We start from the raw sequence: 17,211 nt of genomic DNA, 5'->3' as shown, positions 1-17,211 counted from the left end.
CAGAGCAAGTGCACTCCTTAATCTCCAGCACTTGTTTAAGCTATCTCCCAGTATCTCCCAGTATCTCCCAGCTATCTTTAACTGGATACCTCACTCACATTTCATCCTAATTCTTTTTCTTGATGAGGAAACGGAAGCCCAGAGATGTGTGAAGTAGCTTGTCCACAGCCTTACAGCTAGAAAGCGGCAAAGTGAGGATTTTTACCAAGACAGTCTAAATCAGAAAGACACAGCACCATACTGTGGGCTCCTAAAACATAAAATCCAATGACACACATGTTGATCTAAGAAAAGGAGGGACCCAAGGATGGTTTAATTTTGTCCCTTCCTCCAGCCTAGTAAGCCATCTGTTCATTTATCACATGAATAAATGGCTATCCTGAAGATCCGGGAAACCAGAGTACAGATAGATATGAGGCTCTTCCTATGATTTAGAGGTCAGAGAAGAGGCAGCCCTGGATCCCAGGATGACAGAAAGATATAAAATCATTCACTGAACCAATCAGGGAGCCTGAGACAGGACCTGGTTATGGAGTTGCAGGTGTTTGAGGTGCTAAGACTGACTTTGTCCATGTCTTCAGATCCATTCACCATGGGGTTAAACTTGGGCTGCAGAGTTTGAGGGCAGCTTTAGGTCCAACAGATCACACCTGCTGGAATTGCTGGAAGGAGTTCTGAGGAGGGTAACCTGAGTCCAGGAGAAGTGTAGCTGTGCCCTGGGGATAGGAGATTAAGGCAGCATCTCCTGAAAGGGAGTAGAAGTAACAGGGATGCGCTGGGTAAACCCAAGAGCTGGGATCTGGTTACCCAGGTCTGCTGCAGGGATTACAGGAACAAAAGCACCCTGGAAGTTCTCTGGGAGGGGAGGAGCAGCGGACAGCATGGCACACAATGAGCATTTATGGAGATTTGGGCTGATTATGTCCAGGGTGTGAAGGAAAAGCTACAAGCTGGCATGGGGAGCAGGTTGCCTGGTGATATCTGATCTATGAGAAAACACGGCATCTATAAAGAACAAGAAATGGCAGGGAGAATGAGAAAATGCGAAGTACAGAAAAGAAAGAGAGAAGGAAAGAGAGAGAAAGAGAGTGAGCCAAAATGACTGGGTCAGAGGAATGAGGGGGTCCAGTCAGCTAGCTGTTGTATTTCAGAGAGAGTTGACTTTATGGATAGCAGTGTGCATGTGGCCAGGGATGGGGACGAAACTGTCACAAAGATAAGAGACCATTCTCTACCCCTGTAGTCTTTGAATTGATTTAGGGCTTAGCCTGAGGATGCAAAGCAAAATGACTAAATGAGCTCTGCAGAGATAGAACCTGTGACCTTAGAGCCATTAGCACCATGTGGTACCCCACTGAGCTAAGGACAATTAGTTAAAACAGAAACAAGCAACAAAACCAGAAGGTGTCCCTGTGGACTGAGCCTGGGGCACTCTCTAGGGCTCATTATCTGCTCTCTGAAAAAAAGGCTGGGGAGAGGTTGTGGTAATGGTCAAAGAGCAGACAGGCCAGAGTGAGACACAACACCAGGACCTATAAGGACAAGATGCTCAGGATTAGTATGGGGTAGAGGGGAACCTGCTTCACAGGCTATGATGACAGGACTGGATGTTAAGGATGATGGGACTCTTCCATTCCCGCTGCAGTTCAAAGGTCATCATGGTACTTCCTCTGGGCAGAACAACTGGCCCTTAATAACCACAGCATTCTCACTGAGGCTCCCCATGGGGCTCAGGCAATAAGAGGTTGGACACCTGGGCTCACCTTTCTTGTAACCCACACCCCACCCACTCGCCCAGATGGGCTACAATAAGAGTTGCAGAAAGAGTACACCTGAGTCAGTCTACTAGAACATCAAAGTGTGTGAGGGTCACTGGGAGAACCAAGTGTGGTGAGTGAACTGCAAAAAGGGAGAAGCAGGTTTGGGGAGGGACAAAAAGACTCAGGGTGAGAGTGATAAAATAAATGAGGCGTGCACAGTGAGTGGAGGTGAAACAAGAAAGAGGGAGGAGGAGGGAGAAATAGGTGTGGCAGTTTCTGTTTCTGAGCCTGAAAGGATAGAAAGGAAATAGGGCAAAGAATTTGACCATTCTCAGAAAGTTTCTTCAATTTTTGAAGAGCCGGTAGGTAGTCGGGGGCTAAAGGATTGGGATGGAACCGGTGGAGAGATCAGAAAATCATGGTGCCCTCTATAGAAGGGAGGGAACCATGGCGCTCAGAATCTGGGCAGTGAAACACATTTTTTACCTAAGATGACTCTTTAAAACATTCATGGAATTCAACAAACTGATTTCATGTCTAATGGAAAGATGTTATTACAGGGATGAAAATGCAAAAGATCGTACTTGTCTTCAGTTAGCTCACAGAGCAGTAGGAAGGCAGGGGAAGAGTTCCAGTAGTGCACTTGCTTATGGGAGAGGGGTGCACAGAGTAATAGAAGAGAGAGTGATTCACTGGGAGGGAGCAATACAATAGAAGGCCTGTGGGAGCTGGTAGCATCTGAGTTCTAGTAAGGAAAATTCGTTTCCTGAGATGGAAAACTGGAGAGAAGGGACGGTAACTGTCGGTGCAAAGTCAAGGACATGACCAAGCGTGCGGTCTATTTGGAATTGGGACTGAGTATTTAACATCATGCTTTAGAATGAGGAGGTCATATGGAACAGACGTTGCTGACCAAATAGATCACGGAAGGATGTTTCCAAACTGCATAGTGAAGTTTTAAGTTTACTGGTGACCAAAACTCTGGATGGTGGAATTGGGGGACCTCAAAAATTCAGTGGTGGTATCTGCTGTCCCCCACATATGGCCTGATTTTTTGCTTACCTTGCCCAATAATAACCTGCCAAGGTCTTTTGTTTCCATATTCTTCAGGGCAAAGCTCTATCTGTCCAGTAAAGACACAGCCTGAGCAATCACCTGGCTATAGGGATCAGGAGAACTGATCGTTGCCTTATATTCCAACTATCCACCAAGATTTGAGACTAAGAACATGGAAGGTTATTTTCTAAATTTAGGCCAACTTATCTAATCATTCCTCTTCCCTAGATTGTTTTATTCCTCCCTCCCACATCTATGTTTGTTTTTCTTGTGCTCCTGATGTGCATAGGTCTCTTAGCATATCAGTATTCAATAATGTACCTGATTTGATCTCATACTTTGTTAAGTGGTTATCCATGGGATATACCACCAGTTTCCAGTGGATTGCTTGGTGCTCAGCACTAAAGAGATCTCCTTCAGTACAGTCCAGAGGCCCCCAGGGGGCCTCTCAGGATATGGAGGGGCAATTATTGCCTTGGAGACAAATCCACTGTCTTAGCCATTTCTTCCTACTCTATTTTACCCCCTAAGGGCCAACTGCTAGAGAGCTGATGCTCTAAATCATCACACATTGGCCACTTCTTGAAGCCATCGAATACTGCAGCATTCATCAGCAACCACAGACTCTATCTGACATACAATCTTCAATGCTGGTAAATAGCGAGAGAATTATGGTGAGGGCCCCAATTGCCAGGACTAGATGTAGGACACATATGTAAAGTGAGCAAATTTGCCCATAATACTCTTATCCCTGTGTGGCTGCTCAGATCTCTCCATGACACCAGCATGAAACCTGCTCTATAACCAAATATCCTATTTCCATCTGTCTTTCAGATAGAAGGCAGTGAATCTGGTAATGAATAAAACCTTTCTTCTCTCCCCCAAAACAGCATTCGGTGTTTATACACATTTTGGTGACAATGCCTGCACTTTAAGGTTTGAGTCATAGAATTAAATCTATAGAGAGCAAGATTTCCGTTTGAGAAAAAGGGAGTTTACTTACCTTTGTAGCAATATATCAGATACATGAAGTAAAATAAAGTTGCCTAATTGTGTGATGTGAGATGGGACTCAAGATGTATGTTTACGGTTCTCTGCATTTCTGATATATATAGATATATATCTATATATATCACATATATATGAAATGTATGATATATATTTCTGATACATACAGATGTATATATACACACACACACACACACATACACACCATATATATGCATGATGGAGGCATGCGGTTGCATATTGAAGGGACGTTTGTGAACTTTTGGTGAATATGTGTGTCTGTGAGGAGAGAAAGGTTACTCATTTGCTGTTTTGGAGAATGACTGAATCTTTAAATTTACCTATTTTTGACTGGGTGTGGTGGCAAAAGATTGGTGAAGAGCATTTGGCATCCACAGTTGGTGGAGATGAGTGCGTAGATGACAACATACACGCACTTACAGGCACTTCTGCTTCCACACGCCTTTTCCCTGAGACACGCATTTCTATCAGGAGGTATTCAGAAGTGCTTCTATCTCAGGGAATGAGCATATACACATTTCTGCCCCCTTGAATGTATGTGTAAGTTACATTTTTATTTGAATACCTGTTAGTTTGATATGCATTGGCCTCGAAAATATTTCTGTCAGTGAATATAAACCTTCTTTACATGAGTGTTTCTGGTATCAAAGTGATTAAGTGTGTGTTTGCGTGGGTGTGCATGTGTGTGAGTGTGTGCATATATGTCTGTTACGTGTGGGAATACACATCAACTACCAAATGTAAGCACCTTTTTGTGTTTGAATAGTGTAAATGGCAGAAAGCACAGGTGCTTCTTGTATGCTCGTTAGGTGTACATGAGAGCACTTTCAAAATTCTGGGAAGGAGTAAACCTGTCAAATATGAAGGTCCCACACGGAGCTTTAAATATTCCCATAAAAGCCTCAGAGGTTTTTTCCAAAACACATCTGTCCCAGACTTCTTCCTGCTTTGCCTTTATCAAGTCTATCCACTACCTAGCTTGCCTAGCTTGTTTCTCATGAGCAGGAATGTTCTGTGAAATGGGTAGGATTCAGGAGCCACCTCTGTGCTCCGCATTGCAAGCCTAGCCACTTTGAAGCGGCTCCATCGAGGGGTTCCATCAGGCAGAGGTAGAGACTCCAAGAGGGTGGGGACTAGAAGCACACTGAGAAGAAAGGACACCACTGAAGAAAAGAATAATATTTTGGAGAAACTAATATGAGGTGTACGTACATGAGGGGTGTATGGGAAGACTTTGAGAAAGTTGACAGTTTATAGAAGAATAAAACTAAGTGGGCATTTCGGAAAGAGGGATCAAATCCACGAGAAAATTTAGAGAAAAAGAATTGCAAATGTGTAAAATGGAAGTATAAAAGGTTTATGAAGCATATTTATGTGTAGTTTAATACAAACCAAGAACTGGATTCACAACAATGAATGAAATAATCAACCATCTCTTTATTTGTTCCATTGAAGAAGGCATAGAAAGAAATATTAGTAATTGAGAATAATTAAGGACTGTATCAGAGAATGTGCTACCCTGTGATAAGAGAGGGTAAATAATCTAGCCCAGAGCCTGTTTGAGAAAAGGCGGTCAGCAGGGGTTGTCTGAGTTGGAACTTGATACATATGAGAGAGGAGGACCTTCTACTTACAAAATGTATTTTTTTTGTACTTGTGAAAATTAACGGTATCTCTGAGGAATCGTAATAGCCCTGGAAGGCTAAAATGCATGTGTAGAAGTAGAACAGAAATGAGTTAAGCAGTAAAAGGTTGTTTGGGGCCAGATGGTGAAGAGGTTTCTATGACCAAAAAAAAGTGTGGTTTTTATTTTAAAGCAGTACAAAATCAGAGGGCTTAAAGGAAAGAAGCCACAGCCACATTACCAGACTGCAAATTAGAAAGAACACTGTGATATCTATGTGGAGGAAGGTTTGGAAGGCAGAAGAACTGGCAGCAGGAAACCTTAGCAAAACCCAAAACACTGTTTATGAGTAAAAGTGGTTACAGAAGAAAAGATTGAGATGAGACAATGGAGTTATTCTAAGTAATTTATAGTTACTCATTTGGTATGAGAATATACCTTTCCAAGAAAAATTAATGTGTTGAGGTTAAGGCCAAAGTCATCTTTGAATCCTATCTTCAATTAAGTATTAGTCCTCTTATTTCCCCCATTACTTCTTTAATCAAATCAAGTAATGCAAATCTGTCCAGGACTTCTAGGCACTTAGACACAAATGTAGCTCTCTGGGGGATAGCATTAGGGGCCTTTTAAAACATAGATGATACCATAATGAATAAATCATCATGCATATGTTTTAACTCAACAATATATTTTCACTCTTAACCATTAAAACTACTATGCACCATGACCATTTCTCTGATTAGTTATCAGAATATGAGAATTATGAAGAACTCTATTCTACTTATGTTCTCCTCTTGCAAACAAAAAATACTTTGTCTCTTCATGCATATGGGTCTTTCTCTCAGATAGAACAAGAACTAGAATTGTAGGTTAAGTAAATTTTTTATTTTGATGAAATGTACCAAATTGCTCCCAAAAGAGGTATAAAATTTTATAGTTGACAGCCTTGGTTAAGAGCAGTCTTTTAATATCTTTTCTAGCATATAATTTTATCAAATTTTATTATTTTATCTCACACGACAGGTAAAAAATGTTTTATCATTTTGTAAATATGTATTCTCTTAGTAACCACTAAGAGAATTACACATTTCTTTAATATTTAAATATATTCCATTTTTTTGTAAGATTTTTTTTTTAATTTATTTGAGAGAGAGAGTGCACAAGGAGAGCACAAGGAGGGGGAGGAGCAGAGGGAGAGGGAGAAGCGGAACCCCACTGTGCAGAGAGCCACTGGAATGGTGACCTGAGCTGAAGGCAGACTGAACCAACTGAGCCACCCAAGCACTCCCAATATATATTCCTATATAAAATAACATCTCATATTTTGCTAGATTTTTACATCAGATTGCCCATCTCTGTCTTATTTGTAGTTCCTTAAATATTCCAAATTTAAACTTTTTAGTAATTTAAGTGGCAAATGTTGTCCCATTCTGGGACACTCTGTCCCATTCTTTCCCTTATTTTTCAACCCCTATATGGTACCATTGTTATGAGATTTTGTTGTTGTTGTGATTCTTTTTGTTGTTGTTGTTGTTGTTAGAACACTTAACATGAGATCTAACCTCTTGAAAAAATTTTAAGTTAACTATAAACACAGTGTTGTAAGAAGATCTCTAGAATTTATTCATCTTACATAACTGAAACTTTATACTCATTGAACATTCATTCCTGATCTCCCTCCACCTCAGATTCTGGAAGCCACCATTTTCTTCTCTAAGTTTGACTATACTTCATACAAGTGAATCATGCAGGATTGGTCCTTCTGTAACAACAAGGCTTATTTCACTCAGCATAAAGTCCTCCAGAGCCATCCCCATTGCAGCATATGGCAGGATTTCCTGCATTTTTAAGGCAGAATAATATTCCATTGTATGTATACACCACTTTCTCTTTATCCATTCATCCATCCACTGATGGACATTTAGGTCATTTCCATAGATTAGCTATTGTGAAGAATGCTGCAGTGCAGACAGGAGAGCAGATATTCTTTAAGATTCTGATTTCAATTCTTTTGAATATACAACCAAAAGCAGGAGGGTTGGATCATATGATAATCCTGTTTTTAATTTTTTTGAGGAAGGACCATACCATTTTCTATACTGGCTGCACCGTTTTACATAACTAGGCATATGAAGTTATAAGGGTTCCAATTACTCTATTGTGACCAACTCATCATCATTATTTTTTTTTTCTAACAGACATCCTAACAGGTGTGAATTGATCTCTAATTATGGTTTTAATTTGCATTTCCCTGATGATTAGTGATGTTGAGCATCTTTCTATATACCTGTTTGCCATTTCCATGTATTCTTTAGAAAAATGTCTGTTCAGTTCTTTTGTCTTTTAAAAATTGATTTGTTTTTTGTAATTAAGTTGTAGGAGTTTCTTATGTATTTTAGATATTAAACCCTTATCAGATACAGTCTGCAAACATTTTCCCTTTTATTTAGGCTGACTTCTCACTCTGTTGACTGTTTCTTTTGCTGTGCAGAAGTTTTAAGTTTGATGTAGTTTCATTTGTCTAATTTTGCTTTTGCTATTTGTGTTTTGGTGTCATATAGAAGAAATTACTGCAAGGGGTGCCTGGGTGGCTCAGTTGTTAAGTAAGACTCTTGGTTTCTGCTCAGGTTATGATCTTGGGGTCCTGAGACCCAGTCCCACAGTGGGCTTCCGACTCAGCAGGGAGTCTGCTACCCTCTCTCTCTCCCACTTCTTCTCCCTCTGCCTCTCCCTCTGCTCATGCACTCACTCTCTAAAATAAGCAAACAAATCTTAAAAAAATAAAAAGAAATTACTGCCAATTCCAATGTCATAAAGCTTTTCCCTTATGTTTTCTTCCACAGTTTCAGACTTTATGTTTAAATTTAAACATAAAGATTTAAAGATTTAAAGATTTTATGTTTAAATCTTTAAGCTATTTTTAATTGATTTTTATGTATGGTATAAGATACAAGTACGATTTAATTATTTTGCATATAGATATCAGTTCTGCCAACACCAATTTTTTTTTTTAAGATTTTATTTATTTATCAGAGAGAGAGGGAGAGAGAGCCAGCACAGGCAGACAGAATGGCAGGCAGAGGCAGAGGGAGAAGCAGGCTCCCTGCTGAGCAAGGAGCCCGATGTGGGACTCGATCCCAGGATGCTGGGATCATGACCTGAGCCAAAGGCAGCTGCTTAACCAACTGAGCCACCCAGGTGTCCCCCAACACCAATTTTTAAGGAGATCTTCCTCTCCATTGCATATTCTTGACATCTTTGAAGATCAGTAGACATATATACCTGAGCTCACTTCCAGGCTCTCTATTCTATTCCATAGGTCTGTATATTTGTCTTTACGCACTGTCTTGAGTATAAATTTTGAAGTTAGGTAGTATAACTTTCCCAACTTTGTTTTTTCTCTTCCCAAATAATTTTGGCTCCTCTAATTCCATACCATTTCCATATAAACTTTAAGATAAGCTGAGCAGTTTTTACAAAAAACCTCTGGCCCTTTGTTAGGTGTATTGTTGAAACTATAGGTGATTTGGGAGATAATTGAGAGATACCTAAATATTCCATATTTATAAATATTTTAACTATATTGACTATATCGAGTCTTCCAATCCATAAATACAGAATGTCTTTCCATTTTGGAGGTTCTTTAATTTCTCAGCATTGTTTCATAGTTTTCTGTGTACAACAGTATATTATTTGTGAAATTTATTCCTATTTTAAAATTTTTGATGTTATTGTGAATAAAATTTTCTTAATTTTATTTTCAGATTGTATTGTATTCAGATTGTATTTTCAGATTATATTATATATATAATATATAATGCATGTTTAATATATATAATATATTATTATAAATCATTTATATCTATATAATTATGTATATATAAATATATAATTCACATAATTAATATAATTTATATAATACAATTTATACATCATCAATTTGTTAATTTTAATCAATTTATTAGAATTATTAAAATTATTTAATATTAAGTTATTAATAATATTAAATTAATCATTAAATATTAAATTATTGAATTAAATTAATATTAATCAAATTGACATCAATTGAATCACTATTAATATAATTAATTAAATTTTAAATCAATGTTAAAATGTTAAGATTATTAAAATTAATGGATTTACATATTTTATTTAATTATTAATTTAATTTATAATTATGATTATAATACATAAATGTAACTATATTTATGTATTATGTATTATATTTATGTTTTATAATTATTATAATTATACATTGCATTAATTTAATTCATATTATTCCCCTAAGAACATAACTTAGCATGTTTTTGTTTTTCTTTTCCCCACATCACAATTTCGTGGTCCTTTGTCTGGAATTTCAGTTCTAACTTTTCGGGGCATTTGACTGAAGGAAGGAGATAAGACTGTGTGTGCTCAGTCCTTCTTGCTGAAATTAGACAAAATATTTGGACATTATATGTGAAGTGAGGTTAATTGTGGGGCCTTTATTTTGGGAAATTGGGGAGTGGCAGTATCACAGCTGACTTAGAAAATCAAGATATGTTCCCTTTTTTCTTTTTTCCTTTGTCATTGTTGCAATTTCCTTACCACTGTCTCCTGAGGAAACTGTAAGAGATTTTAAGATTCATTTGTGAAGATCTGTTTTGCGTTATTTGAGTTTAAAATAAATGGGACAGGGGCACCTGAGCAGCTCAGTTGGTTAAGCATCTTCCTTTGGCTCAGATCATGATCCGGGGTCCTGGGATAGAGCCCCACTTAGGACTCCCTGCTGAGCAGGGCGTCTGCTTCTCCCGCTCCCTCTGTCTATCCCTCTTCCTCTCTCCCTCCCCAGATCTGCTCTCTCTCTAAAATAAAATAAAATAAAAATAAATGGGATATATTTATTTTTATATTTTTATATAAAAATATATTTATTATATTTTTATATAAAAATATATATATTTTTTTATATAAAAATATATTTATTTTTATATCTCTATAAGGGTAGAGATTTCCAGGGTAAAGAGAAAATACAATGATCTAAGGGGATATATTTGTGATTCATCAGGCTACAGAGTTCAGGTATAAAGTCATTGAGTGTAGATAAGACCACTGAAGAAAAAGAAGAGACCCAAATAAAAACCTCTCAAAAATGCCAAGATATACCATGGATAGAACACAGCAAGGTGAACTGAGCAGTTAACTTCTGAGAGGTAGAATTTTAAAAAAAAAAAAAAAGGAGAAACTGGATTCATAACAGCCAAAGGTCATTGAGAAATACATTAGTTTAGAAAATATGAGTGCCCCTTGATTTAGTACTAAAGGAGTAATTAAAGTACCGGGGTCCAGCCTCGGCGGGTCCAGCCTCGGCAGTTCCAGGTGTCCCTGAAGGAAGGGCCATGTCGGCGAGAGGAATGAGAGAACCACACAGCGAGTTCTGGTCAGTAGTCAGGCATCTCCACTTTATTCTGATTTTAGAGCTTCTTATATAGGCAGTTTACTTGGGGGTTACATTTGTGCAAAGGACATCAAAGGACTCAAGTACTCATCAGACAATTTCTCTTTTTTCAGCACACGTTATTCTAGTTAAGCTACGATGGTATAGACTGGAGCCAGGGATGGGGGACAGGGTCTTGCTTCTTGAAAGCCATGGGAGGTAGCACAGATATGAGCTTTTTGGTAACTTATTCTGGGGTCTTCAGGAAAACAAGATATAGGTTAATAGAAAACGAGAAGCTATCTAGAGAAACTAAGTATATAGAAGAGAAGTAGGAATGAGAAGGCGTTACCTTTGCAGGAGGCAGGGTATTATATCAATGGCTCAGCTGTGAAATCCTGGGACAAACAACAACCTGGGGAGGAAACTGTCTACTGCGGTACACATCTAAAGTTCTCCATGGTCCTAGGTACAGAATAATTTACCTCCTTGAAGTTACTCTGGCCCACAAGACTGAGAGATGTTTGCAGCAGATGAGCAAGGGGTTCTTAATTTGAGAGAGACACGGGGATCAGAGAAAAAGGCAAGAGATTGTCAGACCATGCTTATCTGTGGGGCTATCTGGCCCTCGGCAGGATTAGGCCTTCTTCAACAGTTCAAAACTTAACTTTGTGGGGCAATGCCCTTGACCAGGCCTCATGGCTCCCAACATTAAAGATGACTTTAATGAGAGCATGAAAGTCCACTGAAATGTGAGTGTGTTAAGGCAACACAGAAGTCAGAATGTCTAGAGTTGAGGGGAGCCAAAAAGGTATTTATAGGAATACAGACCCCCTTGCAGGTGTTTGCCATTGATGACAGAACATGAGTTAGGGAAAAGCTACAAGAAAAGGCAGGGTTAAAGGAAAGTCGGGAAACAGTCTACCGAGAGAAACAGATTTAAGGACAGCTTTAGAAAAACTGCCAAGGTAAGAGATGAGTATGGTATAGATATTAGAATATATGTGTATGCAGGGAAGGGAGGGAACATGAAAGCATGTGTGTGCTGGGGCCTGGGGAAGGAGGAGGCAGACTGTTTTAGATAGTATCATGCAAATGTGTCAAAATATTAATTAAATCTTTCCAATCTCTTTCCAGATTCCAGAGTTCAAAGTGGATCCAGAACTATGTCAACATTCCCCAACCATACAGCCCCTAATAACACTTCAATGGCCCCCACCTTCTTGTTGGTGGGCATGCCAGGTCTGTCAGCTGTACCCTCCTGGTGGACGATACCACTCATCACCATCTACCTTCTCTCTGCCCTGGGCAACAGTACTATCCTCTGGGTCATTGCCCTGGATTCCACCTTGCACCGCCCAATGTACTTCTTCCTCTTCCTGCTGAGTGTGTCTGACGTTGGCTTGGCCACAGCCCTGATGCCCACCCTGCTGGGTCTTGCCTTTGCTGGTGTCCATGCTGTCCCTGCATCAGCGTGCCTTCTACAGATGTTCTTTGTCCATGTCTTTTCTGTCATGGAGTCCTCTGTTTTGCTCGCTATGGCCTTAGATCGAGCACTAGCCATCTGCCGCCCTCTCCACTATCCAACGCTCCTCACCAATGATGTCGTTAGCAAGATTGGCCTGGCTATTGCTTTCCGATGCCTGGGTCTCCATCTGCCCCTGCCATTCCTCCTGGCCCACATGCCCTACTGCCACCCACAGGTTCTGACCCATTCTTACTGCTTGCACCCAGATATAGTCCATTTGGCCTGCCCAGGAGCTTGGAGTGCAGTCTACAGCCTCTTTGTGGTTCTGTCAGCCATGGGATTAGATCCCCTGCTTATTTTCTTCTCCTATGGCCTAATTGGCAGGGTGTTGCAAGGTTTGGGATCCAGCGAGGATCGCTGGAAGGCTGGTCAAACCTGTGCAGCCCACCTCTCTGCTGTGCTCCTCTTCTACGTGCCCATGATCCTCCTGGCCCTCATTGACCGTCTCCAGGTGCCAGTACCTCAGCCTGCCCATACTCTCCTCTCCTATGTCCACTTCCTGCTTCCTCCACTGATAAACCCTATTCTCTACAGTGTCAAGATGAAGGAGATTAGAGAGAGAATACTCAAGAGGTTACAGCCCAAGAAGGTCGCTTGTGCTCAATGAGGAGGGTGCCCCTCCACATTTGGTGGCTCAAGACTACCTAGTGCAAAGGTTTCCATGATAAGAACTCAGCTCACTGTGCCTGAAATGGTCACTCAGGCACACATAAGCTCATATACATGGATGCCCTCCCTGTCCTTGCAAGTGTACATGTGTATATTAAGGAAAACTTACAAGCTCCAGAGAATGGCAGTGGTCTACCCACTGTTACACTACAGACCCATGGCACAAAGCGGCCAGGATCTAGGTCTTGCCACAGCCACTCAAATGTGTGTCTGTTGTTGTTTTGTTGTTGTTAATTTTCCCCACCACATCTATATCCCAACAGCTGAGGAAACTGGAGGAGTTAAACAGTTACACAGCAGAGAAACCAGAAGACAGAAATATTTGATGCCCTCTTCATACGTATATACATTATTTTACAGACCTTATCATGGATTTTGATATATATGTGTCATGTATATAATCACATATCATTGATCTATTAGTGTAGCCTCTTAGTCTGACTGATCTCCCTCTCGTAAAACAACAAGAGTTTTGGAATCTTAACAAGAATTACATTATTTTTATAGATTAAATGTAAGAGAATCAACATTTATGATGATAAACATTCACATCCAAGAATATATGATAGATGTTTCATTTATTAACTTTTTAAAAATTTTCAATAAAATTATTTGTGTTAAATTTATTTCTATAGTTTTAAAATGTATTCTGTTGCTCTTATAAAGAAAATATTTCGCTATTTCTATTTCCACACACATAATGTTAGATTGAGAAATAACATTTTTATCTTGCTTTAATGTCTACTTTACCAAATTGGCATATGAATTATAGGTTTTATTTTTGGATTGTATTTGTATATAGCATATATAAGTAAAAACATGTGACTGGTAATTTTTCCCTACTATTCATACAACTTATGCCAGCCTGGTCTTGAGCTAACAGGAATGTGGTCTCTGAGAAACCCTGCTTTTCCCAAAGTTACGCTTTCTTCCCACCTCCAGCTTCTCATTTATTTACTGAGAGTGCAGTCATGTAAAGGGTTGGAAGTCGCACAGGCCTAGTTTTGAATTCTCACTTCATGACTTCCTGTGCACTTTGTCCGCAGTTGTTCTTATGTTAACAAAATAGGCATAGTAAGGACTGCATGAAATCATGTCCCTTTAAAAAAAAAAAATTATTAATTTATTTAACAGAGAGAGAGTGTGAGCACAAGCAGGGGGAGAGGCAGAAGGAGAGGGAAAAGCAGGCTCCCCAGTGAGCAGGGAACCTGAGTGGGAGCTCCATCCCAGGACCCCTGGACCATGACCTGAGCCAGAGGCAGATGCTTAACTGTCTGAGCCATCCAGGTGCCCCAAAGTCAAGTCACTTTATCAAGGTGTCTGAACATAAGAGATATTCAATAAATGGTAGTTGTTTGGACTGGATGAAATTAAAAATAACCATATTTAAACCTTCTATGCATACTCAGTGTGAAAAAAGAACTTTACAGCTAGAAGATTCTTTCAGCTTATACCACCTCATTTTATTGAAGGAAAACCACAACTTGGGGTCAGCTGAAAGAATTTTTGCATGGACCTTAGTAATTCAGCAGGAGACAAACTAAACCTACCCATCTGTTTATTAGTGCAGGGCAACATAGAACTTTTCTTTTTCATGTTGTCTCCTGTTCAGGGACACAACCACTTAATCATGTCAGTCTTCAAGTGTCCAGTAGTTGGTAGTACCATCTTGGCCAGTCAGGGGACACTGTTCTTTCTGCAAATCACCTGACAGGTTTGAGGAAAAGTGCTTACACAGGGGAATAGAGGAATGTATTAGCAGGAATGTTTACAATGACAAACAAAATGTAACAGTGATACAGGGCAGTTGGTGGAAACTGAAAACCAGGAAAAGCATTGCAAAATTCAGGTCTCTGGGCTGGCTCCATTGCTAAACAAAGCTAAACAAAGACTTCAGACCTATAGCCAGAATACGTGTGTGTGTGTGTGTGTGTGTGTGTGTGTGTGTAAGAAAGAGAACAAGAAAGAGAATGAGAAAGCAAGCAAGAATTCATAACAGGGATCATAGGCTTAAATACCTAGAAGAACTAGGTAATAATAGCACTAAGTGGAGGAAACCCATCTTCAGACTATAATGGTGGGGACCTCTCAGTGGGTTCCTACTGTTTCCACATGGGAATGTAGACCTCGTACTACCCTATCTTCCTACTTTTAAGATAACTTGTAAATCTCTATTTTTAGAGATAGAGTGTTATCTTGTCTAAACACATTTGTCTGAAGATTATTTTTGGATTTTATGGCTTTTAAAAAGATTAACATAGTAATCCATACAATGTGGAAAGAAGGAATTATTTTTTAATTACAAAGTATATATGAAATCTATCATAATACACAACACAGAGAAAGTAATTTTGAGAGGACACCAGAATGGCTCAGTCAGTTAAGTGGCTGCCTTCGGCTCAGGTCAATGATCCCAGGGTCCTGGGATCGAGTCCTGCATCAGGCTCCTTGCTCAGCAGGGAGCCTGCTTCTCCCTTTGCCTCTGTCCCTCCCCACTGCTTGTTCTCTCTCTCTTTCTCTCTGACAAATAAATAAATAAAAATCTGAAAGAAGGCAGGAAAGAAGGAAGGAGGGAGGGAAGGAAGGAAGGAAGGAATTTTCTCAAGAACACATAGCCAGAAAATGGCATAGCCAAAACCAGAAAACTGGTTTCCTGGCTGAGTCTTTAGCCTTTTTACTCCTCTGGCCAGCCCCCTGGCAGGACTAAGTTATCAAGATAAAAGGTTTAGAGGACATGTTATCCCTGATAGGGCCTTTTTAGTCTTTCTTTTATAAGTTGACTTCTAAATCCCCCCATCTGGAGCTACTTTATATCCTATTGATTACCAGTAATCCTGGACTCTGATCCTTTAAATAAAGGGATCATAGCTTCATAGCTCCTAAATCTTCTCTGTTGACACTTTCTTATTAGGTGTCCTTGGAGTACTCAGATCTGGCTCCATTTACAATGTCAGGAAGTGACAGGTGGGTCCAGGGAGGCTCAGATAAGAAAGTTGTTTGGATGTCTGTTTCACCACAGTGGTACAGATTCTGTGTTGTGTCTTGACAGTTATCGGTACCTAATGGTATTCTCTGGCTCTCACAAAGAGCCCTTACATTTCCTGTCAATGTCAGCTTCTGGTAAGAGGTGCAGAGAGTGCAGAGGTGAGTTGAGTCTAGGTTGACCCCTGAATCTCTACACCAGCAAAACTTCAGACTATTCTTTTAGTTCAAACTGATAGACATCTACCAAGGTATTTTATCGTGAGAAAACTTTCAAAGTTGAATAATTCACAACTCTTTTCTCTGGAAATTCATTTTGTAGTCACTGAGAGAGACATATGTATGATATGAAAGATGCCTCTGGGTCTCCATTGATTGTGCCCCAAGGACTCAGCCCCTTGCTGTTACTAGAAATGCTGCCAAATGCCAATGGTCACCTGTAATTTCCTCCTATAATTTCCTCCCAATCTGGCTTCAGTCAAAAACACACTCTCTAGGTTCCCCTTTCACATTGCCCCCCACAAGTTTTCTTTCCCAAACATTAATGTGCATACCAATCATCTAAGGTCATGGTAAAATGCAGGTTATCACTTAATGGGCTTGAAACAGAGCATGAGATTCTGCAATTCTAGTTACGTTCCAGGCGATGCTTATGCTTCTGAGCAGTGTACCACACTTTGAGTAGCAAGGAAGAGAACATATTTAAAACAACTTAGATATATTAAGGGCTTAATGTAAATCACACACAAAAAAGGATCAAATAAGGAAAGCAAATACAAAGATGCTAAATGGCTCCAGAACCTTGCAGCGCTTGCCCAGTCACTGTTTAGGGCTGCTTATCGTAGTTCTTCCTTAGAAGCTTCTGTTTCTTGCTGTTCATTACACTTCAACATAGAGGCCATCAATCCCCCAAACAGTAACAAAAGGATTCTTATCTACTCTCTGAAACAGAGGCCTCCTCTTCCTCAAAATCAGATATGCTGTGGTATATTAGATCCCCTTTAGGGATTAAATGATTGTTTGGCTAATTAATCAATATAACTTTAGAACTATGAAGTAAAAGGAAACACCTCCTCTTTGAAAGAAATATTGCCCTGCTCCTAAGATAATGTATTGTAGAAAAAATGGAACTTCCATGTCTGCCCCA

The 17,211-nt window shown here is 39.7% G+C and overlaps 1 protein-coding gene across 1 annotated transcript; it reads left to right on the top strand.

The window, feature by feature from the left end:
- The first annotated feature begins 12,051 nt into the window (after window positions 1–12,051).
- On the top strand, window positions 12,052–13,020 carry LOC131820933 (olfactory receptor 51S1). Its single transcript, XM_059156789.1, has one exon. The coding sequence runs from the start codon at window positions 12,052–12,054 to the stop codon at window positions 13,018–13,020; it is 969 nt and encodes a 322-aa protein (XP_059012772.1).
- Window positions 13,021–17,211: the final 4,191 nt, after the last annotated feature.

Source organism: Mustela lutreola, chromosome 1, assembly GCF_030435805.1.
Source record: "Mustela lutreola isolate mMusLut2 chromosome 1, mMusLut2.pri, whole genome shotgun sequence".
Classification (NCBI taxonomy): Eukaryota; Metazoa; Chordata; class Mammalia; order Carnivora; family Mustelidae; genus Mustela; species Mustela lutreola.
This window is presented reverse-complemented; position numbering and strand designations above follow the sequence as displayed.

Coding starts and splice junctions, on each gene's coding strand:
- LOC131820933 (XM_059156789.1), top strand. CDS start 12,052: ATGTCAACATTCCCCAACCATACAGCCCCTAATAACACTTCAATGGCC.